The sequence below is a fragment of the Carassius gibelio genome, chromosome B5 (assembly GCF_023724105.1).
Source record: "Carassius gibelio isolate Cgi1373 ecotype wild population from Czech Republic chromosome B5, carGib1.2-hapl.c, whole genome shotgun sequence".
Taxonomy (NCBI): domain Eukaryota; kingdom Metazoa; phylum Chordata; class Actinopteri; order Cypriniformes; family Cyprinidae; genus Carassius; species Carassius gibelio.
The window spans coordinates 39,973,226-39,999,025 of NC_068400.1; the positions used below are offsets into that span (position 1 = coordinate 39,973,226).

The 25,800-nt window shown below is 37.1% G+C and overlaps 2 protein-coding genes across 2 annotated transcripts in view; both read right to left on the reverse strand.

Moving 5' to 3' along the window:
* Positions 1-105: 105 nt before the first annotated feature.
* Positions 106-2,397, reverse strand: LOC127958821 (P-selectin glycoprotein ligand 1). The gene is made up of 2 exons (XM_052557827.1): positions 2,231-2,397; positions 106-1,754 (listed from the first exon to the last, which is right to left on the reverse strand). Exons 1-2 carry the CDS (start codon positions 2,231-2,233, stop codon positions 870-872), a joined length of 888 nt encoding a protein of 295 aa, XP_052413787.1. The 5' UTR covers positions 2,234-2,397; the 3' UTR covers positions 106-869.
* Positions 2,398-2,549: 152 nt separating this feature from the next.
* Positions 2,550-25,800, reverse strand: part of LOC127957682 (coronin-1C-A) — a 35,125-nt gene continuing 11,874 nt past the window's right edge. Inside the window, exons 2-11 of the mRNA XM_052556313.1 lie at positions 21,909-22,108; positions 13,652-13,774; positions 12,284-12,413; positions 11,274-11,455; positions 10,969-11,088; positions 10,713-10,817; positions 9,935-10,080; positions 7,321-7,378; positions 6,315-6,557; positions 2,550-4,882 (exon numbers count right to left, since the gene is read on the reverse strand). Coding sequence (XP_052412273.1) covers positions 4,763-4,882; positions 6,315-6,557; positions 7,321-7,378; positions 9,935-10,080; positions 10,713-10,817; positions 10,969-11,088; positions 11,274-11,455; positions 12,284-12,413; positions 13,652-13,774; positions 21,909-22,106 — 1,425 coding nt within the window. The 5' untranslated portion in view covers positions 22,107-22,108 and the 3' untranslated portion in view covers positions 2,550-4,762. The remainder of the gene's footprint in view (positions 4,883-6,314; positions 6,558-7,320; positions 7,379-9,934; positions 10,081-10,712; positions 10,818-10,968; positions 11,089-11,273; positions 11,456-12,283; positions 12,414-13,651; positions 13,775-21,908; positions 22,109-25,800) is intronic.

Genomic DNA, 25,800 nt, shown 5'->3' on the forward strand with positions numbered 1-25,800 from the left:
TCAGCTAGTTTTTAAACATCTTGTTTAGCTGAATCTCATGTAATTTAAACATAAATGGGTTGCATACAGGAATTCACATTGACTTTAAAAAGCAAGAGATCCAAGTCACTTCAATTAAATTATTTATTTGACATTTATAAAATTAGTTTGGGTAACAATGGGTTATTACTGCACAATGACTTTTTCAACATTCATCCACTTGAACACATTCATACTGAAGTTACCTACACATAGAATTTACATTGAAATTAAATGACTTGTATAGCAAAAAACCTACAAAAACAAAGAAAGAAACTAAATGTCAACTTGTCAACAAAATGTCAAAAAAAAAAAAAAAAAAAAAAGTGTCATTTCTGTGTAAAAGCTCAAATTTTTTCTGGGTAAATGTCAAAGCATGTACTTTATGTCCATTTGCAATGATAGCATGTTATATTCAGACTGTGACAATCTCCAACATCACTCCGTTTTAGTAAATTATACAGCGCTAGCTGAACCACAGACTATATTCAGCATACATTCTGCCAAGCCCTACTAATTCCTGAGCTCCTCAGAGAACACGGTACAATGTTTCAAAGAAATTAAATAAAACATTCAAACCTTTTTACACTTACAAAAACAATTAAATGCTCCACTGATTAAATAAAAGATGTGGATTATCGTACAGCAAATCATAAAATGGTTGTTTTAAAAGCAATTGCAAAGAACTTCATTGAGTCAGAAAACTGATAAACCTGTACCTCAGATAAACTGAGGATTGTACTGACAGTGCAACCCATTCTACAGCTGGGTTTGGGTCATTTAATGTTTGAGAGCAAAAAAAAAAAATCCGATGTTGCACGCTGTTTCTCAGTGCATCCAGGTCTAAACTTCTAAAGAGGGCCCTCGGTATCAGGAAGAAAGCTGTTTAGAGTGAGATTATCTCCGTCAGGATCTCCATCCTCAGCATTGGGGATCAACGCTCCGTTACTTTTGGGATGTCTTGGCTTCGGAACCGGGTGATCGGTATCGTTCATCAGGGCAGAAATGCAGACCATCTCAGTTTCCTGAAGAAGATGCGCCTTATGTTTGTATCTGTATACAGAGAGTTTGGTAGCCAGGCAGATGGTACTAATGATAAAGATGGTGGTCAACGCAGCCATCGAGGCAATGGCGATGAGGCAACGACTCACAAGTCCACCCCCTTGGGAAGAGGCAGTTGGACATGAGTGGGTCGTTGTGGTTGATTTCTTAATGATGGTAGAGCTATCTGTGGACAATCCTGTCGTCACTGCTGCTGTCGTGTGCTGCTTTGTTACCTTACCGGGGTCCAGCGACGCAGGAAATGTGGGCGCAGAACTTCCTGCATGTGAAATGTGTCCAGTACTATTGATTGTGGAAGGTTGGGTGTGAAAAGCACTCTTGTTATTTGTTGACCGGTGGACTGTCAGGTTCTCGGTTTCTGCAGTGTAGGTTTGTTGGGTGTGGTTGAAATCTGGAGCATGGTGCTTATCTGTAGTTGCGGAGATATTTAAATCAGGCATTACAGTTTCTGTCTGTAATGTACTCGAAGCCTTCGAAGTTTCCACAGTGGTGCTTGTTGCATTCTCTGCTCGAGCTACGGTGGGTGTACTGTGTGTTTCGGTGGTGTTTATCAATGTCTCGATGTGATTAATTTGTCTTTTGGTCCGAAGAAATCTTGACGTGACCAAACTGCTCAAAGTCAGAAGCAAAACAAGAACTGGCAAACACCCAAGTCGGTTAGTCACCATCGCCATCTGCACAAAAACGACAGAGAATGTTGCAATAGTGTTTTAGACGCACAAAACATCACCAAACTTTATTTTCACATTCATATGCCGTGTGGTTATTCCTCCCGAGCACATCCAGACAGTGAGAACTGGGAGTAAACTGAGGTCTAGCAACAGTTAAAGAACAAAACACCTGATTGCTGCATACGAACGGTTTACTCAAGTTTGAACTATAGCATGTGGTTACACTGATACTTCCTTTTAGCTGTCAAAGTGTCGTTGTTTTATAGTCATCCACACTCAAGTATTCGATTTAAAATACATTACGATTACAGTAATGATCAAACTTCATAAATCCTTTAACGGTTTACTCACATATATTTAGTTGTGTTCACTCCAGTTGATAGATTTTTAAATCACCACCACACTGTATTAACCTAACATCTGATTTTAGACACCAAATTTGTTAAGGCAGACTTCAAATGGAAAATAAAGGTACGTACCATCCGTTTCTACCGTTGACTGGGTGTAGAACTGCAGTTCAAATGGAACGTTAGGCCCCTTCACACACTTCCAATGCAATGTCGCAAAACCAACTCGCTGCAAAAAATACAGGAAGTCAAACCTCATTTAAGCATCAGGCTAAAGCTGAGGTCCTCAAAGTGTGACGCAAACACAAATGAGTAAGAGAGGGACGTAAATATCACATCTCAGTTCCCTAAAACACCAAGTTAGAACTTTGAACCAACAATGCTTCCACAAAAAGAAGTTTAATTATTAGAGAGGGGAGAAGAAGAAAAAAAGAGAGACAAACACCAATGATTCAGTTTATTTTTTTTATTTTTCTGGTAATCAGTAAGACTCTTTATACTGAAGCAGATGAATGAACAAAAAATGGAACAGTTATGCACAAAATATAATTTCTAGATCTCCTTCCTTTCAATTCTTATTTCATTTTATTACTGGAAACATTAAAAGGCTCACAGTGTGCATAATGATGCGGGGAAAATGGGGAATTCTTTAAAAACCATCAAACTCCAAATGATGGACAAACAGCCAAAGAAAACAAAATGAAAAGGAAAACTAAAAAATATATATTTACAAAGCCTCAAAAGAAAAATCACATGCATTATCTTTTCAACCTACAAAAATCCCTTTTCACTTCAATCCTTCACTCCTTTGAAAGCACACGCTCGAGGCTGCATCACAGATGCCTCCTGAGGACACTTAAACACTCAGAATGGATCCATCTGTACCCATAAACACGGCCCCTACATTTCCAAACCCTTCACTTTAAAACTTCACCAAGAAAAGACAGTGGAAAGCGAGAGAATGACATCAGAGGTACTGAGTTGCCGCTGTCAGACACAGATCTGAAGCCTCGTTTCCAATGCAGTTCTTGTACGTCACGTAATGTTTCTGAGGTGAGAAGACGCTGCCTATTTCAGACGAAAAAGCATGTGGAGGAGGGAAGATGCTTTTCAGAATCTATGAAAGAGGTACTAGGTAGTGATGCGAACCGGAATGAGATATATAGAAGCGTCAAAATGAAAACCACAAGAGAATGCTCTGACGAAGGATGTAGCTAAAGCAACCTGAACAACAGAATCACAGTTCCCTCTCTTCCTAACATGGCCAATAGATAACCAAACAACAACAAAAAAAAATCCAGTTGTCGTCAGCTCAAACTTCGTGAAATCATCATCTAGACCTGAGCCATCCCTGGAGAGCACTGGTTCTGCTCGACTAGGAGAGCGAAAGAGACAGTGCATCGCAAAATAACTTAAGGAAACCACTCATGACACACTATTGTGCTGCTAGTCACGGTCTACAATGCACAGCAGAAGTATGTACATCAAACTAGCTCGTTTCTGAGATGGTGTGGCCGGCACAACTCGAGATGAGATTCGTAGGAATTCATGAGGAAGCAGAGCAAACCTAACGGTGTTCCTTAGACCTGAATGATGTCTGAACAAAGTCAGAGTAAAAGCTGTCGAGCTGGTAAAGCAGAGTTTTGCTAATGTAGCGAATGAATGTCAATGGGCGTCATCTTGTTCTGAGCTGATATCATCATGTTTTGGGATGTGAAACTAGAAGCTGGGAACTTCTAGAGTTTACAAAGTGAGAGCTGTACTGGTTCTGGCTTCATTCAGGAAACAGAACATGAATTAAGAACATTTCAGATACGAGGAAATTAGAAAGGGGAAAAACTGACTCAATTTGCTTGCATTAGCATTATGACGACGAGCAATGTTTGAGATCATGAAAATGTGTCTGTATTCATGGCCACCATCAGAACCACAATTATTTTGCTATTTAATATTTAAATACTTTTACATTGGTACTAAAAAAAAAAAAAGTGGAATATTTTAGTGCACCTATATTGTTTTCCAGGACTGGTTTGTAAATTTGTCAACTCTACATGTTTGATTAAAATCTTCATTTTTTTATTCTCTAGAAAGACACCTATAACATTGATGAATGGTTCCAATGATTTCCCCTCCTTGCATTACTAGCATATAGCTTTGTCCCTTTTACAAAGCACAAAATTAAAAGCTAGTCAAATACTGTCAGGGAGGTGCATAACTCCTCATTAAATTTGGCAACTCAGAAGGATAGGAGGGGAACTGCAATACTGATGGCTACTTTAAACTTTGAGCTCATCAAGTTCTTTATGCAATCTGCTTGGTCACAATTTCAATAAGAAAAACAAAACAAAAAAAACTTAAGACCTTTCAAAAACACCAGATAAAACACAGCCGCTGCAGAAAGATTTGGAGTGAGACTGTAAAAAGCTAAACAGGTCCAGTTTTGAGAGAAACTAAAGGCGTTTCTAGTTTTCCAAATGGCTACGAGGTATAAACAGGTTTTGGGGGATTGCTAAAAAAAGAAAATTATCATCTTGGAATGTTGGTTGGAGTCTTTTCAAGGCAGGCTTCAGACGGAACGCTGTCATGGTGATTGGCAGTGACGGGTCCCGCCCACCTGGCCAATGGGATATCCTGAATAGAAGAAGGGGAAGGGATCAGGGTCCATTAGATGTCCATTTTAGACAGCTGCTCCTCAAGTTTGGCAATTCTTTTTTCCTGACTGCTGACCAGCTCTCTGAGAGACTTCATTTCTTTCAAAACCTCTTCCAGCTTAGCTTCATTTTTCTGTTGAGAAAAAAAAAAAAAAATACAAAAAAAATTAAGAAAAATTTAGCACAATTCTTTAAACACACACACATAAATCTTTATATATGTGTGTGTTATATAATATATTTATATATCTATCTGTATATCTATATCTCTCTATCTCTCTATCTATATACACACACACACTTAATATCAAACAAACTGTAGTTTGGTTGTTTTCATTAAATAATAATTAAAACATTTACAGTAGCTAAACCCTGAGGTTCACTTTGTGATTTAGTAGAATATCACTTAACCCCCATATGCCAGCAGTATTTTACTATTATTTATTTACTATGAACATTTTGTATTGGCTTTTATTTTCACATTTTTATCTAGTAATTTTAATTTGAACATTTAGTTATTTTCTTTTGTTTTTTGTTCATATTTACATTTATGCATTTAGCAGACACAAAGCGACTTAGTGCATTCAGGCAATACATTTTTTATTTTTTTTAACCAGTATGTTTGTTCCCTAGGAATTGAACCCACAACCTTTTGCGCTACTAACACAATGCTCTACCACCGAGCCACATGAACTATTCACGTAACTATTCTAAATAGTATGTTCTATTTAGAATAGAAGAGCATAGAATAGAATGAGTTTTTATCCATCAAGTGTGCGCGCAAACACAAGGAATTTATTGTAGTTTTATTATGGAACCCTCAGTAAATACATGCATATATAATTACATATATGACATGCTTACAGATAAAATGTTCATGTAAGTAAAACTAAGGGAAAAAGTAGAACATGTACAATAAATAATACTAATAATGTAGTATACATCGGAACAGAAAACTTATGTATTATGCACATATATTTTACTTTAATTTGTTTATTTCAGGTTTGGTTTGTCATTTTAGTACTATTTCAGTTAGTTTCAACATGTCCAATTTCAAATTTGAAACATCTAAACTTTTTTTTTTTTTTTAAATGGTTAGAATTGTAGTTAACAATTACAACACTGCACATGCAAATAATTAAGTCAGCTTGTAGAATAATCTTAACAGCAGCTAACACTGGGCAGTGCTCTGGCTCCTGTGATTATAGCTCTATAGAGTCTTGAGGGTTTAGTGGACAGGACACACATGTGCTGCTGCTGTAATGTGGTTAAGCAGGCATGGGTTTGGGGGTTGGGTGTGCTGTAGAACATCCTTAATAAAACTATAAAAACACTATATATATATGAGCCAAAAAGAGAAGTTGGCCTTCACAATACAACAATACAACAATACAATACATTTAGCTGCATGTAGGTCACAACTGAAGCACAGTGCAATACAGCTAAAGAAATATTTTATTCTTTTTTTTTTTAGTGCAGAAAAAGTGCATAGAAAAGCAAAATGGAAAAGTGTAGGATGATAAAATGAACAGGAAAAAGTAAATAAGCAAATGAGTCCCACTTACGATAGATGGAGTGGAGGTGGCAGTCTTGACGGCAGGAGCAGTATTCTCTGTATTCTTGCTCATCTTGTTGTCTAAGATGTTCTTCTTGACCACTGTGATATCACGGTTCTTGCCTGGGACGTATGCATGTTTCAGGGATATCAGGATAGGATCTCCGTTCTTCCCTTCAAACCAATCCTCGGCCTCCAGGGGGGCCTCCGGACCCGCCGTGTCGGGGTAAAGGTCATCCTGGAACAAGTCCGACTGATGGAAGGAGGAGTGTGATTAGTTAAGATACGCAGGATAGGAATCATGCAAATCATTCAATCAATCATGTAAAAGAAGAGACACAGATGCAGAATTTAGTTGCTTTGTGTCAAAGCTGTTATTTGCATTTAGGGTTTTTAATCGTTCTTTTGTTGTCCAAGTATTTTTATATTTTTTGGAAACAATTTTTATACTTTTCCATATATTATATACTATATATTACAATACCATTTAAAAGGTTGGGTTCATTAAGTAAATAAATTACTAAAAAATTAATACAGCCAGGATGCATTAAATTGAAGCTGAATAATTAAAAAATGTACTGAAAATAGAAATCAGTTATTTTAAATGATAATATTTAATTTCACAATATTAATATCAAAAACATTGAAATATCTTCCTGACCCTTAAAACTTTTGAAAAGTAGTGTACACCTAGATATTTAGAGATATGTATTGTTTAAAATATATATTTTAACATTTGATGTGTATTACAAACATTTTCAGCAAATATAAAAAACATTCAAAGCTAAGGTTTTTAATATGGCAGCGCTGGCCCTAAATGAGCTCACACTGGTCATGGGTCAGAGGGTTATTCTTTTCAGTGAACTCTTATCAGAAACAAAGGGTCACAAAAAAAGATTAAGTAAACAAAGCTTTCTATTATCTCTTTGCCAGAGCAGAGCGAAGCTGTGGCTCAGAATATACAGTCCAGCCTGTTCTCTTAAAAACTAAATAGCAAAACGACTCAAAAGGCTCACTTTTCTTGGCACGGTCATGATGATTGGTTCACACTTTCTCTCATGCAGTTTGTAAAACCTGAGAACACACACAAGCACACAAATCTATTAGAACATGATCATGAGGGTAGCAGACATTAGTGCAGAAGATGGGGAAAGACCACCGTACAAAAATAAAACACCAAGCAATTATCCGTAAGCCTTAAGACAGCCACAAAACATAACCTCTATTCATGCATCACTCCTTTTAGAAAGATCCAATTTATTCTGGAGGACCCAGAAGCCTGTTGTAAACCAGGTCTACTGCTGCCCTCTTATGGGAGGACTGGGACGACTCGATCTTACCTGCATGCAGTGGTGTTGACAACTAGCACTATACATTACAAACAGGGCTCCAGACATTGGAAGAAACAAAAAATTAAGAAATATAATTAGACACCAAATCATTTTTTTAGGTGCCTCAGAATATACGCATTTTACATATTTTTTTAAATGCATAAAACACGTATAAATATTTACATGCATACATTATATATTTAGAAAATATTTACATGTATACATTTATATACTGTACGAGTGTGTATTTATATATACATAATATACACGCATGTATATTATGTAAACAAAAACTTAGTTTGGATGCGATTGATCACGATTAATCGTTGGACAGCACTAATTTTAATCAGTCTTGTAGAAGTCCTAGGAACTAAGGTTCTGTACATCTTTTTTCAGCTTGACAAAGAACCGCTTATAACACAGAATCTGTTCCAATATCACGAACCACAACTATGTCAGCATCAATTTGCCATTGAGTGTAGTTTGAGCTGCTCCTCAATGCATCCTATAAATGTTGTCATACGTCTTTCACACATCTAGTACGTTTTTCTTCATTAGCAACATGCAATTTAAAGGAGCTGTTGCATTTCATCTTTAGCTCCTTGCATTATATTTTATGTAGACAACAGTTTTAGTAAAAAATGATGATGCAATATAGCGCATATGAGAAAAATGCTCCTCTTTATATTTATTTTTCAAGCTTATGGATGCTGAACAGTTATTTCGAGGTAAATATAGTGTTACGTGACAGTGTTTAAAACTTTACACATTTTCCTTAGTTTGAAACACTGAGCAATTACATTTCACATTTCAGTAAAGTGTATTGTAGGCTCTCTATAATATACTTTTTGATGACCATTCATGTTTATTTTGTACTACAGTAATAAAGAGAAAGATATACTGGGTTCACGTGACGCTTGAACTGAGGCGCTAAACATTAAAGAGCGATTGTTTGAATTTAGTTATGAATTCAGCAGAATTTAAAAAGCTGATACTTTGTTTATTAAAAAGTAACTGAGCACAAAGCTTATTGTGATTACTGAGTGGCAAGTGCACTAGAAATATTCTAAAGTTGACGCATTAACCGAACAGCATATAGACTGAAGATCTTGATAGCAAGAAGTCATATTAATGGTATCGATTATAAACGAGAATTGTAAACGACACTGCTAATGTCCACACAGCTGACAGCTTTACCTGTTGTAGTTTTTACAAGTTGCGCACGAAATAGGCGCTGCTTTTCTGCACTTTTACTTCACGTCTCCGTCACTTTGGGTCTCTCTCATGCTGCCACAGCTGGAGCAGCAGGTGTGCCGTCATCGCTGGCGTTCGGCAGAGATGAGGACTTTCTCCACTAAAACTTTGATGCGCATCGTCTCAGTTTATTACGTCAACATAACAAATGATGTGATCGCAGAACAAGCAGGAAGAGAGGCAGTACATGCACATTTTTAACATGTAAATGTATATAGTCGACAGTGGCGATCTCTGCTAGAACTTCACTTGTAAATTTATATTTTTGGAAAACAAATGCGGTGCAGTCTGGAGCCCTGAAAAATCTCAGCAGTTTATAAAAACCAGCAAAACCTAGATAAATCACCTACATAAAATATAAACAATCCAAAAAAAAAAAAAAATGCAAATCTTACACAGAAACATCCAGGTCATATTTCACCTTAAAACAAAGAGACAAAAATTGCATGCATAGAAATACATGCTTTTACCCATTACATTAATACATTATTTTAAATGACAATTATGCATCTGCTCGATTTGTGATTGTCATTACTAGAATAAGAAAACCATCCAGTCTAGTTCGGTTATCTATGACTTTATGTATTGCATTTAAATCAGCATATATGTAAAAACAAATGCAAATACTACACGGTCCTAAAAATAGGATAAAACAAAAATAAACGTAACTTATTTTGGGGTGAAATATGACCTGGTCATATTCAGAATCAGAATGAGCTTTATTGCCAGGTATGTTTACACATACGAGGAATTCGTTTTCATGACAGAAGCTTCGCAGTGCAACTGAATGACAGCGACAGAACAAAAACATAAATGAAATGAAAGAATAAAAAAATAGAACAAGTAAGAAAGAAATAACAATATACAAATTGACAAGAGTATTTGCAGGTATATTACAATAGACAGTTTTGCATGTACAGGTAAATTATGTGCAAATTTGAAGTGTAGACTAAGTGTGTGTGTTAGATAAATAAGTGTATGTGTATAAATAGTGTTCCCGATATTTCATGTGATTCTCCCACTTAATTAAGTTTTGTTGCTATACCTTGCGATCTCACACTTGTTGACATCCAGGCCTCTCTTGGGCATGTATCCCATGCCCCTCTGAGGCTCCTTAGTGGTAAAGGTGTTGAGGTAATGGACAAAAGGAGCTTCATCTGTGATCTCAAAGTAACGGATACTACTGTCCCCCTGTTAGAGACAAAACATCAGTCAGAACCAAAACCAATCAAACCATTGTACCATTTCCAAAACAACATAACCGATTCTAAACATCCAGGTGTACATTACCAATTTAAAGTCAGTAAGATACTTTAATATTCTTTAAAGAAGTCTCTTATGCTCACCAAGGCTGCATTTATTTGACTAAAAATCTAGTAAGAACACTAACATTGTAAAATATATATACTGTATTTTCCAGACTATAAGTCACACTTTTTTTTTTTTTTCATAGTTTGCCTGGTCCTGCGACTTATAGTCAGGTGCGTTTTATTTATAAAAATTTGACATGAACCAAGAAAAATGAACTAAGAGAAAACATTACCGTCTGCAGCCACGAGAGGGCGCTCTATGCTGCTCAGCGCTACTGTAGTACACACTGAAAACATAGAGCGCCCTCTGGTGGCTGGAGACGGTAATGTTTTCTCTTGGTTCTAAATAAATGCGAAGTATAGTCCAGTGCGAATATGTGTGGATTTGCAGATTTATATTATCTATGTTGACAACTGCTATGCTGCTTCATGTTTTTAAAGAAAACAGTGACATTCCAAAATAGGAACAGAAATTTCAAAATAACAGGATTTATTTGAAACAGAAGCGTTTACCTTTCCACACAGGTAGACCACGTTAGTATCGGGATCATAGAAGGGCAGGAGGACTCCGTTACTGGTGTCCATCTCATGGACAGAAACTGGCTCCTCCATATTGTCCTGACAGACAAACAGAGCAAATATGAAGTCTGGTTGTATTAAAAGGACAAATGCATGCTATTTTTTTCATCTGGAAGTCTAATGAAAGATTTTATTTAAGCTAGTCTTGGCATTTATTCATGAGCAGGTCTACTTTTTCATAGCAGCTTACCGGATCCCAGAGGCCGAGCTGTCGCTCACTCATGCGGCTAAAACCAGTGGTGAACACTTTGCCGTCAGACAGGAAAATAGCTCTCATGGGCCTGGCACCCTCATGAGCCTTGTCCTTCTCCTGTCAGCAAGAGACAGCATTAACATTACAACACTGCTCACATTCACTCAATACTTTCAGAGTCAAGTAAACACATCAGCACAGAAGCCAGAGAAACACGTCAGTCCATGTCATTCAAAAACGACTTTATTCAGCGTTTACAATGCAAAACGATAAACATTATTCATATATCTGCAAGCACTCACAGCAATGATCTCCTCCTTGCGAGGGTCAATGACCCGGACTTTCTTGTCCTTGCAGGCGGTGCAGATGAGACTGCCGTTGCGGTTCCAGCAGACGCTGAAGATGATGTCAGGGTGCATGTCCTCCAGCGTGATCATGGCCTCTCCCGTCCCCACATTCCAGATGATAACCACATTATCACAGCCTGCAGACGAGATGGCCAAATAATCACATCTGAATGTTAGAGATGCTATTTATTAGAAAGCAGCCTTTCTTGACAGACACTGATAAAGGTAACTGGAAGCATGCTCAAACGCAAACTTTAGGTTGCATCAAAAGAGCAATCATACATTTATGTTGTGTTTTGCTTTTTCTTGTTTTTATTAATTTAGAATCTTTTATCGACCATTTATATATTTATTTTATATAATTTATTATTTTATCATTAATTACGTTTTTACATTTTATTTTTCTAATTATGTTTCTTGCTTATGCATCTCCATTATTGTTTGAGCTTATGATTGTGGGGTTTTATGAACTGCTTTGAATGATAAAGAGAAAGAGATAAAGAGTTCATGGAAATTCAAGGTTTATGGAACGTTGTTGTGAATTTGTTGGATATAACACTACTTGCTGGATTTGTGTTCGTCAGACGAAGTCTGAGCATTGAAGCATAAACTACTAAGATAATACAATAATCTCTGCTCCTTTTTATCATCATCGCTTTGTCCCTTACTTCTGCTCTTCTCTGGCTTTACTCAATCAACTCTTGGCTGATAGAAGACTGTTAAACATTGCTTTTTAGGTTTGGAGTATTAGGCAATTTTGCTGACTAGTTCAGTTACTAGACAAAACAGATATTTTCTGACAGGATCTAACAGTGCCTACACATTCAAAACACGAACACAACAGAGACCGAGGTGCATCAATTCCTCAACCCCGTCTCCTCTCGGTTCCCTATTATTTCTTGTCTGCTCTCGTTACGGTTTCGATCAAGTTTCTACTCCCTGATGGATCGGATGAGGGTTCTCACCTGCGCTGAGCAGGACGTTGCGGGCGGTGGGATGCCAGGTAACGATACCCACTCTTTTAGAATGACCCTCCAACACCACCACTGGCTCGGACATGGAGGTCACCAAACCATTCTCTGGGATCTGCCACACCTGAAAACAACAGATTCAGAAATATGCATTTTCTTCTAAAACATTGTCGAAGAGCAAAGATACATGGCAGTGATGAAAAGCCAATCTGTTCACTTTTGGTAAATGAAATAATGCTGGGAGAAAAAAAATATATGTATATTAGATGAAAAATGAAAGTGTTTAAAAACTAATAAAATAAAAGCACATTACTACAGTTACCAAAATGAAAACAAAAAAATGCATTGAAAATATACAAATAAATGCAAATAATAAATATGAATAATTTCATTTGATCCAGTTTTATTGTAATCATATTATGATTAAATCTCATTCAATTTCAGATTATATTTATTTTGTTTAATTTTACATGAGATGCGTTTTGACTCGTTTCATTTATTTTCCTGAAGGTGGCAGCAGAGGGCAAAGAAAAGAGCCCGGCAGAGTTTTCATCTTAAACAAGGATTAAATGGCAGAAAATGTACAAGTACTATGCTAGCATGCGATTTTGACATCAGCCTCTCTCTCTTTAACTTCCTTTTGTTTTGTCTCCTTCGTTTTGTCTCCTTCTATGACTCTCTAACACATTCGCATATGATTGGATAAATCACAACATTTTTTATGTTTCTGTATAATAACTGCTGAACTGTGTAACGATTGTACATTATTCCCTTCACACAGACACTGCTAAACCAGTAAAGTGTCTAAATCATAGGTCACTAATGAAATGATGATATAGACAGCATGTCTATACCTCAATATAATTCAGATTTTATGACTTCTGGGAAGGTGGGGCAGAGTAAAACAATAGGAATCATCAACTTCCCAGGCCTCGGCATTCCCCAAGAGAGGACGAGAGACAGTGTCCTATTAAACTCAACTCTTGAACACTCATTACACGTACACAAGCACTGGAGCTGCTGTTTTTCAGCACACTGGCCAAATAAGGACTAGAGACCCAGAGCCAGCCAGACTGACCTCAGAACTAGAAAATAGTAACTGCTGATTCGATGACTTCAGGCTGGGCTCAAACTAATCTAAAACAATCCAGAAGAGTGATCCCATCTACTGCCGTTCACATGAGTCACGGGGCAGACTTTGCCAACCACACATGGACTCAATGGATGGGTGGAGATATCTACAAACGCTCATATCTACTCTTGATTTAAGGATTGGCCTTATCCACCATGACAAATTCAGTGCACTGTATATTTCCATTAGTTTAAGTAAATGTTAAGCAAATGTAAGGAAGGGTGACGTACCATCACGGTGCAGTCTTCGGATCCACTAGCGATGACCTGGTCATTGTGAGGGCACCAGTCAATGTCCAGGACCGGGCCAGTGTGGCCACAAACTGTAGGGTAGGCCTTATCTATACGGCCCGACTGCAGAGAGAAAACAAAGACAATTATTAGATTATGAGAGCATTGGTCCCGTTGGGTAAATGCAATGAGCTCTACGTAATGTGACACCAAAACAAACGCTTATGGCCTGGCCTGCGTTCATGAAACAAGGCGGAGAGAAAGCCATTCCTCTCCAACTTTTCAAACAATAGCTCTTCCGGTCATTCAAATCAGCAGCAGAAACATTTACACACGACAGCTGATGTAGAATAAAAACAGATTGCAGGGCTTTTGTTCTCGCAGCTCGGCTTCCAAATGCAGACACAGAAATACGCGTGCAACGGGGCCCTTGACCCTTTCACTCGGAGTGAGAGGTCACGAGTGAAAGGTCACGAGGAGGTTTGGGAGTGAAGGAAGTGTGAGAAAGCCAAAATGAGACTGCCAAATGAAAGATGCAGTGTAAAAAAAAAAAAAAAAAAGCATCTATGATAATAATGAATAAACCACTACAGTAAAATTACTACTTAGAATGAATATATTCTTAGTATTTATTACAATACTTATTTATTCTATCTTATAATAATATTTAAAAAATTAAATATCTGTAAATAATGATGCCACATTTAAATAAATAGATTTTCCCCCAATTATATTAGTATCTTGTATTTAAGGAGATGTAGACTAGACCAAAGCGACTGTTTGCACGCATGTTTGTATATGAAAAACAGTGTTGTTCTTCATTCAGAGCACCTTATGTAATACCATCATACAATGCACAGGCCTGAAGACTAGGAAAGAATACAACACAAGATTTCCCTCCTCTCCCTTGTACACAGCAAACAAAGAAGCCAAATAAAGGCACGGCTGCGGTCCCATGCCCAGTCAGCTGACTTCCTGATGACATCAGTGCCCTCTGCTCTCCAGGTCACGACCCTTAGGGCTGTGTGGTCAGGTGTCATCTGATGAAGAGACGACCGCACCCACACTTTTGTCCACGCGGCTGCTGTGTCTATGGTGCGATGACATCACAGCAGAAAGCCCAGCCCAGCGGAGCACAAGAGCCCGGGCTTTTCTCAGACCCGGCCTGCACCTGTGCAGAAAACCACTGCGTACACATTCCTTCTCAAGTCTGGGCATGGTTATAACACAGCCTTCTGAAAGAGAAACTACACCTTTCACAGCTATCTGTGAGATAACCACCGCGTTTATGAATGAGAAGAATGGAAAACAGCATTTCACAAGAAAAGATCAAAGACAATTAGAAAGAAAGGGAGATAGAGGAATACATAAGATGATGTACTGCTGGTAAACACGATACATGCACAAAGGAATGTAACACAACTACCTGTAGAGCCATGCAGATAGTCACGTAACTAGAAGGTCATGCATCTAGAAACATGAACATTTCAATAGCCCAAGAATAAGCATTTTACTGAAGAATAAATGTGCTTCTGAAAAAATAAAAATAATAATCTAGATAAACATTTACAGTAAACCAGGTTTAAAAGCAGAAATGTAATAAAGTAAATAGATACAAAGTAAAAAAAATAAAATAAAATGTAAAATAAAATAAAAGACAGGATATAAGCAATCTGTCACGTGCCACAAGAGAAAACATACCAAGAACACTTGCTATCTTTTGTGTTTTTGGCTTGTTTGGTCACAGACATGTGGAAGGAAGCAATGGCAGAAAAAGGGGGAAGATGATACAAGGGCACTAGCTCTCTCAAGAGAACTGGTAAGTAACCAGAACTCAAATCAAAAGAGGAACATCAGGATGATGCACATGCATTAGCTTCTATATTGATTTCCTAACATTACTGCCATCTGGTTTTATGGGTAATCAGTAATCATCTGCTTATGGATTCGAGCTCAGCTTGCTTTATTATTTATTAACACTTGTATATGTGCTTATACAGGCAGGCTTGTGATCACAAAGATGAGTTAATTCTAAAAACGAAAAAAAAAAAAAAAAAAAAAAAAAAAGCATAGACTGATTACATGGTTCTAGATCATTCGAAAGCGCAGTAAGGAGCTTTTAAAAAAAAACAAAATTTGTCAGCAAGCCTTCTATATGATGTGTGCATTTCACACATTTTTGCCTGCTAATCGAAATAAATAAATAAATAAAAAGTTACAGCAGTTGCAGGAAGATTTTTCTTGTTGTTGCAACATTTATGATTGTGATAAATCCAGTATGTATTATTGTAAATTATAAACTTACAGGGAAGCTATGGAAAACTTATATCATGCATATTTATGTGAATTAATTATAGCTTACTAAAACCATCCAAAATCAGCGCTGCAGTGCAGCGAGTCTAACCTGTTGCATAGCAACTGTAGCAGCATTACTGCAGATCCCTCACCTCGAGCAACACCGGTCTGCCTTAACCCATACATCAGTAAACCAGCATTCCCGCCTCAATCAAACCTCACAGAGAGTTATAATGAAAGAGACCGGACGACGGAGGATGCCAACAGAAAGTATTACAGAAGCAGAGCCGCTTCTGGCAAAAGCTGAAGCACATCTGTCTTATCTAGTCAGCGTGGAAATTTCCATTTCCTCCGTGAGTCCACGAGGACCCAGAGGCAGCAGACTACAGCTGACCTGACTGAAGCACCCCCGCAGCTGACATGAGCCTCACAAACAGCCAATCAGGAGGGAGAGGGCGTGGCCAGCAGGTGTATGCTGTTGACTAATACATATGACCTGAATGATAGAGGAGAAGGGCAGAAAATACAGAAAAGAGGTGGAAAGATCAGCAGATAAGAGAGATCCTGTGTTGTGACAACTCAAAACATTTTTTACAGGTACAACTTATACTGGACCAACAAAGTAAAAAAAAAAAAAAAAAAAAAGCACAAATAAATAAATCAACAAATTCTGATAATTAAATCAGGAAGTGACTTTTGTATTTTAGTGAAAGGTCCCATCGGGATTTTATGGATATTGATTAAATGTATACAATGAATTAAATCAAAATACATTTTAATAAATTATACAATGAAACTGTTCTGTTAACCCATTAGAAGAAATGTATATATCGTATCCATATATCCATATATATATATATATATATATATATATATATATATATATATATATATATATATATATATATATATATATACATATATATACATATATATATATACACATATATATATATACATATATATATATACACATACACACACACAATTTTAAAAGAATCCTTGCCAAGGCTGCATTTATTATATAAAATTTTAAAAGAATAATTTATTTATTTATATTTAATAATATATATATATATAAATATAAATGTATTCCGTGTGAGCAAATGGAAAGAAAAAAACCCAATAATGGTTACTAATATTATTACATTTTACTTATTACCTTTTACTTTTTAGTTTGTTGATCAATAAACTGTATAATAATAGCAATAATAATAATTATAATATTATTGTTATGTTATTAGTTCTAAATTATTCAATTATAAGTATATATATTTTGTAATGTCATGATATTTTTAATATTTATAAAAACTATGAAGAACTCCAATGACCACAGTGGACTTGACACATTAACCAAAAAAGTCCCTTCACACTGCCTCCTCTTTTTCTGCGTCTATCAAAGAATCTATTGGGCGCAAGCACTGTGCTTCAGCCAATAGAAAGGAAAGAGGAAATGGGTCTGGAAGGCTGACAGGCGGGAGCTGAGGATGACCATATAAGGTAAAATCTGCAGTCAGCAGCCGCCTGAGCTCAGTCTGCAGCAGGAACAGTAGGGGGCTCCTGGAATACAGACTGGGAATCAGAATGACACATCCATGGCCACACACACACACACACACACACACACACACATTCAGTTCTGGATATGGAGGTGGACTTTGAGAATGAATGCTCGCTTCCTTCCCATTTGCCCCTTTTTCCTGTTTCTCTCTTCTCATCTTTGGTGCTCACGTTCTCCTGCTTTTCCACTTTTTTGTGAAGTGACAGCAGGAATCAAAAGTGTCTGCACAGGGGCCCAGTTTAGAGGCAGGAATCCCCCAAAATATGTCCAACGTTTGGTAGAATCAATACTAAATATTTTGGCTTTAATATGATACCAAATCAGTACCCAAATCAGCCTGGACGACCAATGATTTGAAACTAGTGCTGTAGCACAGATTTAATTTCCAGAATATCAGTAATTTGGAACACATTTGATTTTAACTTTTCAGCAACAGATTATCATTCATGATGACTCTTAAAAAAAAAAAAAAAAAATTGCACTTTCATAGACGCACAAAATCAACTTGCATGATAATTTTCAGCAAACAGCACAAATGTATTTCATGAAAACATTGGCTAGATTTCATATAATTTCAGCAGAATGTATCAACAGAGATTGCTAAACTCCAACTTGTGTGCTTTGCTGGTGTTTTCTCCATAATGCAGAGAGAGCGTGTGCTCATTGTTGCATGGCTAGGAAAATGTGAAGCACTGGGCAGAAAGTGTATTGATTTAAAAGCAAAGATTTTGCTTTTAAATGCCTAATAAACTGGGAGAAGCAGAAAACATTTTCTCTAACGTTCACCCAGTCTGCATTTACAATAGTGTGCACAATTTTTATTTTTCCTATTTTAATATATTTGAATTTGTCTTTTTCTATTATGGCAAAGCTGAATTATCAGCAGTCATTACTTCAATCTTCAGTGTCTCACGATCTTTCAGAAATAACTGTAATATGCTGATTTGCTGCTCAAACATTTGTCATTTCTACATATCAATGTTGAAAACAGTTCTGTTGCTTAATATTTTTGTGGAAACTGCGGTTCATTTTTTAATGAATAGAAAGTTCAAAGGAAGTAGAAATATAACTCCTTTGAACAATCTTTGTCACTTTTGATTTAGTGTTTCCATTCAAGTGAATTCGCCATTGCTAAAGGTATTGGTTTCATTCTTTAAAAAACAAAAAAAAGTATGGACCCCAAACCTTTGAGTACAGATAAATTACAGAATTTACACAACATGTAATTACTTGTAATTACTCATATTCATGTCACAGAACCTAAATCATCAATCCACCTTAATGAGTTCTACAGTCACAGGTTAAGCTCCATCATCAGCATCTGTGGTGCATATCATTCCAAAGTTACACAGATCACCTGCTTTACATGACGTCATGACGAGAAAGATAAGCCATTTTATCACATCTCATCTGTCTCATGTTCACACGTACAATGCTTTAGTCTTATCAAATGTTTGCTTGCATTGCAAGGCTTCGTGTCATTTTTTTTTTAAACTGGAAATGATTATCTGTTATTTTCAACATCAGAGGACTGACTCAAATGAGCAGACATACGTGCTCTGAAAGTCTGGTTCCTTGTTTCTTCAGGATTTGAGTTGCCAGTATCAAAACAGAGACAGTAAATGGAGAGTTTTCTGTGCAATGTTCCATATTTTGTGTGGTCAGGCAGAGGGGACTGGTCAGTGTGAATGGAAAGCATGAATGCAATGTCTGTGGAAGACTATGACCATCCGTTTCCCACTGCTTCTCTCATAAGTTAATGAGAGAACACAGCTGAATGAAGACAGGAGAAAGACAGACATGTGATTAGTTAGACACCTGATGGTCTCCTGAGGGGGAGACACAATAACAGTCTGATTCATGCTGCTCTGCCTCCCACACACACACACACACACACGACAACTTCACTGCTCCTCACGCCAAAACACACAAAATGAATCAAAAAGAATCATTTCATTTCATCTGTCTATATATAACAAAACTGACAGCAAATGATGTGCCACAATGTTTATAGTTAAATGAACACTTCATAGTTACTTTCACCAAAATTGGTGATAAACAAATGAAAAAAAATATAAAGTTTATGGCTAAACACTAAAATAAAGGTGTAAAAAAAAAAAAAAAAAGATTTTAGAAAAATATAAAAATGGCCAGTATTAAAATTAATATTCATAATAAATCTTTCCATAAATAAATGACAAAAAAAAACAAACACAAAAAAGTAAAATTACTTCATGAAATGTAAAAAAAAAAAATTCATGTCAGCAGGTCGAAGCGACCCCAATCCCAATAACGTGATGTTTAGTCCCTAAAAATGCTAATTTTTCCAAGGGAACACCGCCAAAATATTTGTATTTTAATCGCCCAGAACGAAACGCGATTGGGCTAGTTATAAGAAGTAATTGGGCAGGTTTTGTTTTGAAAACCTGGCAATCCTGATCCGAATGCATGTGCTGGATATATATATATATATATATATATAAAGCACTAAACTAAATTCTGACCCACTCTGGGCCTGCTGATACAAGCGTCTACCAGTACCCTCATCAGGATAGTCCGTCATGGTTATTATTGTGTCATTATTAACTCACTCTCATGTCGTTCCAAGTCTGTATAACTTGAGAACCCCAAGACAAAATATCTCTTATTTTCCATGGAAGAAAGTTAAATTAAACAAAACGACACCAGGGTGAGTAAATGATGACTTAAGATAAGCAGCTCTGGCCACTTACACTTCAAGAGCTTTGAGCACTCAGCCAAACAGCTTCCACTGCTCCCTGCTGGGAAACAGACAGACACATGGGTCTGAGGATTTTGGGGAATCGAGTGAGGATGAGGAGTTCCCATACAGATTTGAGATGGGAAACAAAGGGCTGTGTAGAACCTGGCATACGCACAGGGACAATAGCCCCCAGAGCCAGCTGTCTGTTTGCAGGGGGCTTCTGGGAACGGGGCGGCATGGGAACCTGGACCATAGACAGATGCAGCGCTGCACTGAATCAGAGCAGATACTTGGGGAGGGGTGCAAAGCGTCAGATGAAGCAGAAGGACAGCAGACAGGACATAACACAGACACAAAAGAACCAAAAAAAGACATTGAAGTGAAGAGTTTTTTTTTTTTTTTTTTTTTTGAAGGCTAAATTTAAAAAGAAACTTGGTGTAATGATTCACTCAACTCATCATGATACGATTCATGATACTGATTTAGCAATAAGATTTTCATGAAAATGAGATGTAAGAAATTATAAATGAAAAGGTGTTTATTATTTGCTGCACATTTCTTTGTTTAACTGAAATGTTAAAAATAGAAATAAAATAAATATATGTAAACAAACTAAGGCTTTGCCTGTGCTCTATCCTTTTTAGAGTTAAACACTGAATTTTAATCATGATCCAAACAAAGATGCTAGAATACAAAAGCATTGACATACAAATTCATTCAAAATATCCCCGGAGCCTCAGCAAAAACATTTAATCCAAGCTCATTTCAGCCCTACAAGGAACGGACAGATGGATCAAGCAATCTGCTCAGGGAAAACACAACAGTGAGAACATGAGAACAAACAGGACTTCTTTTCACAGATTAATCATTTCCCCTCACACTTGCATCAGGGTTGAAATGACAATGGATTTATACTTGTGTAATCCATCACATTTTTTAAGCGAACCTGAAACCTGAGTTTCAAGAACCAACAATAAAACCAATCATGTAAATAACAGAGTCGTTTGCAACTGAGCTCGTCTGGCCAGGCAGCTGAGCGTTTGAGTGTGACATCATTTACGAGCACATGATCGAGTGTGTGTGTGTGTGTGTGTGTGTGTGAGACGCTGATGACAGGCTTCAGGATCCAGGCGAGAGCCTGAAGAGGTTTGGATGTCAAAGTCGCGTCTGAGCGCTCTCTAATTACAGGGAACTGTTCCGCTTGTCAACACCACTGCTCCGGCTTGTCGTGCAAATCTCACCAGTGTCACCGCAGTAATCGGAGATGTGCCAATTGACACCATCAGATATATGAATCCAACACTTTCTTCAGATGGACAGCTACTAAACACTAAACCCATAACTAAGGTTTAAGGCCTGTTCACACCAAGGACGATAATGGTAAAGATATAGTTTAAAAAAATTCTCGGTATTAAAGAGTAGCAGAGTCCACACCCCAGCTATAACTATAAATGCACAGAGAAATGACATTGCTGGAATCACTTTCAGAATGATTTTTTTTTCAGCTGATGAACAAAAACATTGACAGCCAATCAGAACCAATCCTGCCGAAATGAGCGCAAGAATTTAAATGTGCGCTTGGGATAAACAAGCTTGTCTGCTGGTGTGGACGCTAATATAGTAAATGTCATCATTTACTCATCTATTTTATGCATAGTGCCATTTTACAGATCTCTCACCTTATGAAGAGGCAAAACCATGAACGCTCCTCCTCCGCTGGCTTCCACAATTATGGCAACAAATTTGGGGTTGACTGCGCAGAAGGCGCTATCCCACGTGACCCTGGACACCCTGATGTCATCATAGCACTGGTCGTTCTTCACCGCCTGGCCGAACACATGCCGGAACTTACTCTGTCGCACAACCCGTTTGAACATATCTGTAGAGAAAAACAGGACGAGAATGATGAATGAAGCCATCACATGAACGCTCGAGTGCTTTCACTGAACAAACATGAACCACATACAAGAAAAATTGGTTGAAATGCCATGCGTTCATACTAACTTTACTTAATGACAAGAAGATCTGCAAAAATGCAATGCATTCCAAATGCAATTCCATGCACATTTCAATTTAAGCACACCATCATCACATTAGTGGACTGCAATCTGTAATCCAATGGTGTTGTGTGTAAATACAAGCACTTTACTCTGCTTAAACATGGTCTTAATCCACTAGCTAGTTTAAATATAATCCTAAAACATGACAAGTGCTGCAATGGTTGCACTTAAAGTCAATAATTACCTGAACAGAACAGTGGTACTTCATTACAGAGGTAACTGATAAAACTGCCAAACATTCACATGACTCCAAAGTGTCTGGCACACAGCACAATGATGAAATCTATCTCAAAGAGCTCCGCTCAAAGTGGAACAAGCGTGTTTTGACTGAACACGTACCAGATGGGTTCACCATCGCCAATGTTGAAACAAACCAGAATAAATCCCCACTCAGAACGCATTACTCACCCTATTTCACACAGCAAACTCCAAATCAGCGTCAACACTACACATTGGTCTCTATGCTATCTGTTTCAGCTTGTCTTGCGTTGGTTCTAAAAACAAACCTGAATTACGAGAACGATCTGTCTCTGTGCCATTTCCCAACAAAAACAGTAGAAACTCTAAGGCTGGATTGAGTCAACCCTCATTGCTCCAGGGGTGAGAAACAATGTGATTACAGTAAGTCTGTAATACAGTTAACACAGATCAGCACACTTAGACCTGCATATTATTAATTAAACAACTTTAAAACGATCTGAGCTGGTGCAAAATATTTTGTCAAGGGTTCTTGCAAGGGAGACTGTAGTAGTATTTTACATAGTACAGATGATTAGTAGCAAGAAACTGACTAACAGCAGTGGCATCTCCACTTGTGTCAGTTCTAAAATCATCAAAAAACCTTGTCAGTCAACGAGGAGTATGACCTGAAAAAATCTGTTGTAGAATCTGTAAATCAAGGTTATTATGGTTAACTAAAACAGTTTAAAAAAACAAAAAAATTGTGGTTGCTAAGCTTATAACTCATTTTGATTTAGTTTAACTTGATGTACTAAAGTAGCTAAAACTGAAATTAAAAATGAAAAAGGTTACAAACACAAAATTCCAAATACTAAAACGTTAACAAGTATTCAAATTAAATAATACGGTGCATAATTTAGCAATGCAAATGTTTTTTTCCCCGTTATATTTTTATATTATCTGTCAATACGCTAATATGTACACTTTAGGTACCAATATGGACTCTTTAGGTACAAAGGTGTGCCTTTTGAAAAGTTACCGACCCATTGACAGCTTTTGTATTTTTTTTTCTGAGAGTGAAGTAAATGGTAGAGGTCGAGGTCTCCTACAGCCAGTGGACCAGCGCTGAGGAATGAGGACAGGAAGCAGTTCCTGTTGGGTGGGTTTAGCTGTTTGACTGAGGAAGAAATGTGACCTTTGTTTCCGGATAATACAGTGTGAAGCACAAAAGGTTTTACACCAATCACATCCGTCAACACCATGGATATCCCACTGTACAGAAGACAGTCATAGACATTAACTCACATAAACCATTTCTAATGTTATCTGTCAATATGTAAATCTTATCCCTTCATTGGTTAAGACCACTGTTACCGGAAGTGACAATCTGCTGTGCTACACGTCAAAAATGTTATAGAAAACTTTATTTTCCTGTTTTGAATAAAGAAAAACAATCTTCAGAGGGCTGGGTGATATGGCCAAAAACTTGATTTATTATTTTTTTCCATATCAACATTGATATTTATCACTATATTGATTCTTCTACTTATGAAAAAAAAAAAACAAGAAATTTACAAAAAAAAAGGCATTTTCATTTTTAAAAATGCAATGTTTGAAAAAAATAATGCTGCACAACAAAACTGTATAAATTAACACTAAAAATATCTTGGCTGTTTGAAATTTCTTAAAAAATGAATATTATTATTATTATACTTAATTTCACATAAATTAGTACTGCATTTCTTTCATAATTTTTTCAAGTTAAACCTAACTTATTTTGGCAGTTTGTCACAAAGATCTTGGAGTTTGATGCATTTGTGTATAATAGTTTTTCACAAATTAAAACTTTGTGAGTTGACTCTAAGAGCAACTCTAATGGAACACACAAACTACAAATACGTCAGTTGAACACTCTTTTGTTTCTGTGACATTTTATTAACAAAAGGCTATCTAATACTGGGCAGATATGGCCATGACGCTACATCTCACACTTCCTCCAGCACTACAGAAGGCCTCGCACAGTGCACTACTATAACAGCAGGCTCGAAATACCACACACGCTCCAAACAACTCAACTGCAGCGATTTCCTCATTCTGACCCCTTTCAATGCCTCATTTCCCATAAGCTGCTGAGGTCGACTGCCGGAGGGTAACAAGTTAAGAAAGACATGCAATCTTTTCAGGAGCACAAGTGGAACCGAAAAAGGTTGTTTGGGCTGCAGAGACAGTTCTTCACTTCTCCAAAAGCAGCTTTAGGTTCAACAAACTGTCTTTTGTGCAAATAAGGATGTACACAACAACAGACATAGGGAACGTTGTGGTAACACTGCTTCTCTTCTTCGTTACTGCTCGGCTGAATAGAGCAGCGAATGAACTGAAGAAACAGAGAGCTACAAGACAACAAACCCTAACCTGGATAAGACGGTATGCTAGCTTAGCAGACTAACTGAAAACAGAGACATTTAGCCATTATGTAACTATTTGTGATTAACACTTAGGGTTACAAAGGGTCGGAAATCTAACAGTAAATTACCGCAAACTTTCCAGATTTTTTGGAAACTTTCAGAAAGTTTACCAGAATTTTTTTTTTGAAAGCCTTCGCATAGGTTCTGTCAAACATTTACTCTTGCCTGTAGCAAAATTATGCTTGCATGAGCATTCAGAGGCATTGCTTGCATTCTTTTGTCTGTTTTAATCAGTCACTACATCTATATGATATAAAACAAGCTCAATATTCATTCCGAACAGAAAGGTGGAATTCAGAGCACGTGCAAGTCATGATTGTGAAATATATCAATCCCCACACCTCAGAATCAAGATAAAATCAAGTGAATCACTGTTTTCCTCCCAATCCACACCAAAGGCGGGAAAACTAAAATCACAAATATGACAATCAACACAAACATCTAACATTGCTAAGCTTGCAGTGTAGATTACGTGTAAAGAGTGCACTTTATTCATAGTCAGTTCCTTTGGGAATAATGCCGCAAAGTGATAATCAAATGGTCTTAAATTTCAGCAAAGGATCAATGGATTTGCAGCTCTAAAAATCGCTTGCAGTAGCTCTGCTACTAAATTTATTTCAAAATGGCAATCCATAAAGTCATGAAATATTAATACAAAGTAACTCCACAATTATCGGACAGTTTCAGTAAAGGCATAAACTAATAATGACTAAGAAAAACAAGTACGTGCACATTCCACGTGCACATGTGGAGATAGGATTCACTTCATACATTAGCAGAGCCGCACTTGATTTGACATCTGCACTGCTCTGAAGACCTGACGTGGCACGTGAATCCAGATGAAACGTGCTCAATCTGATCAGCAC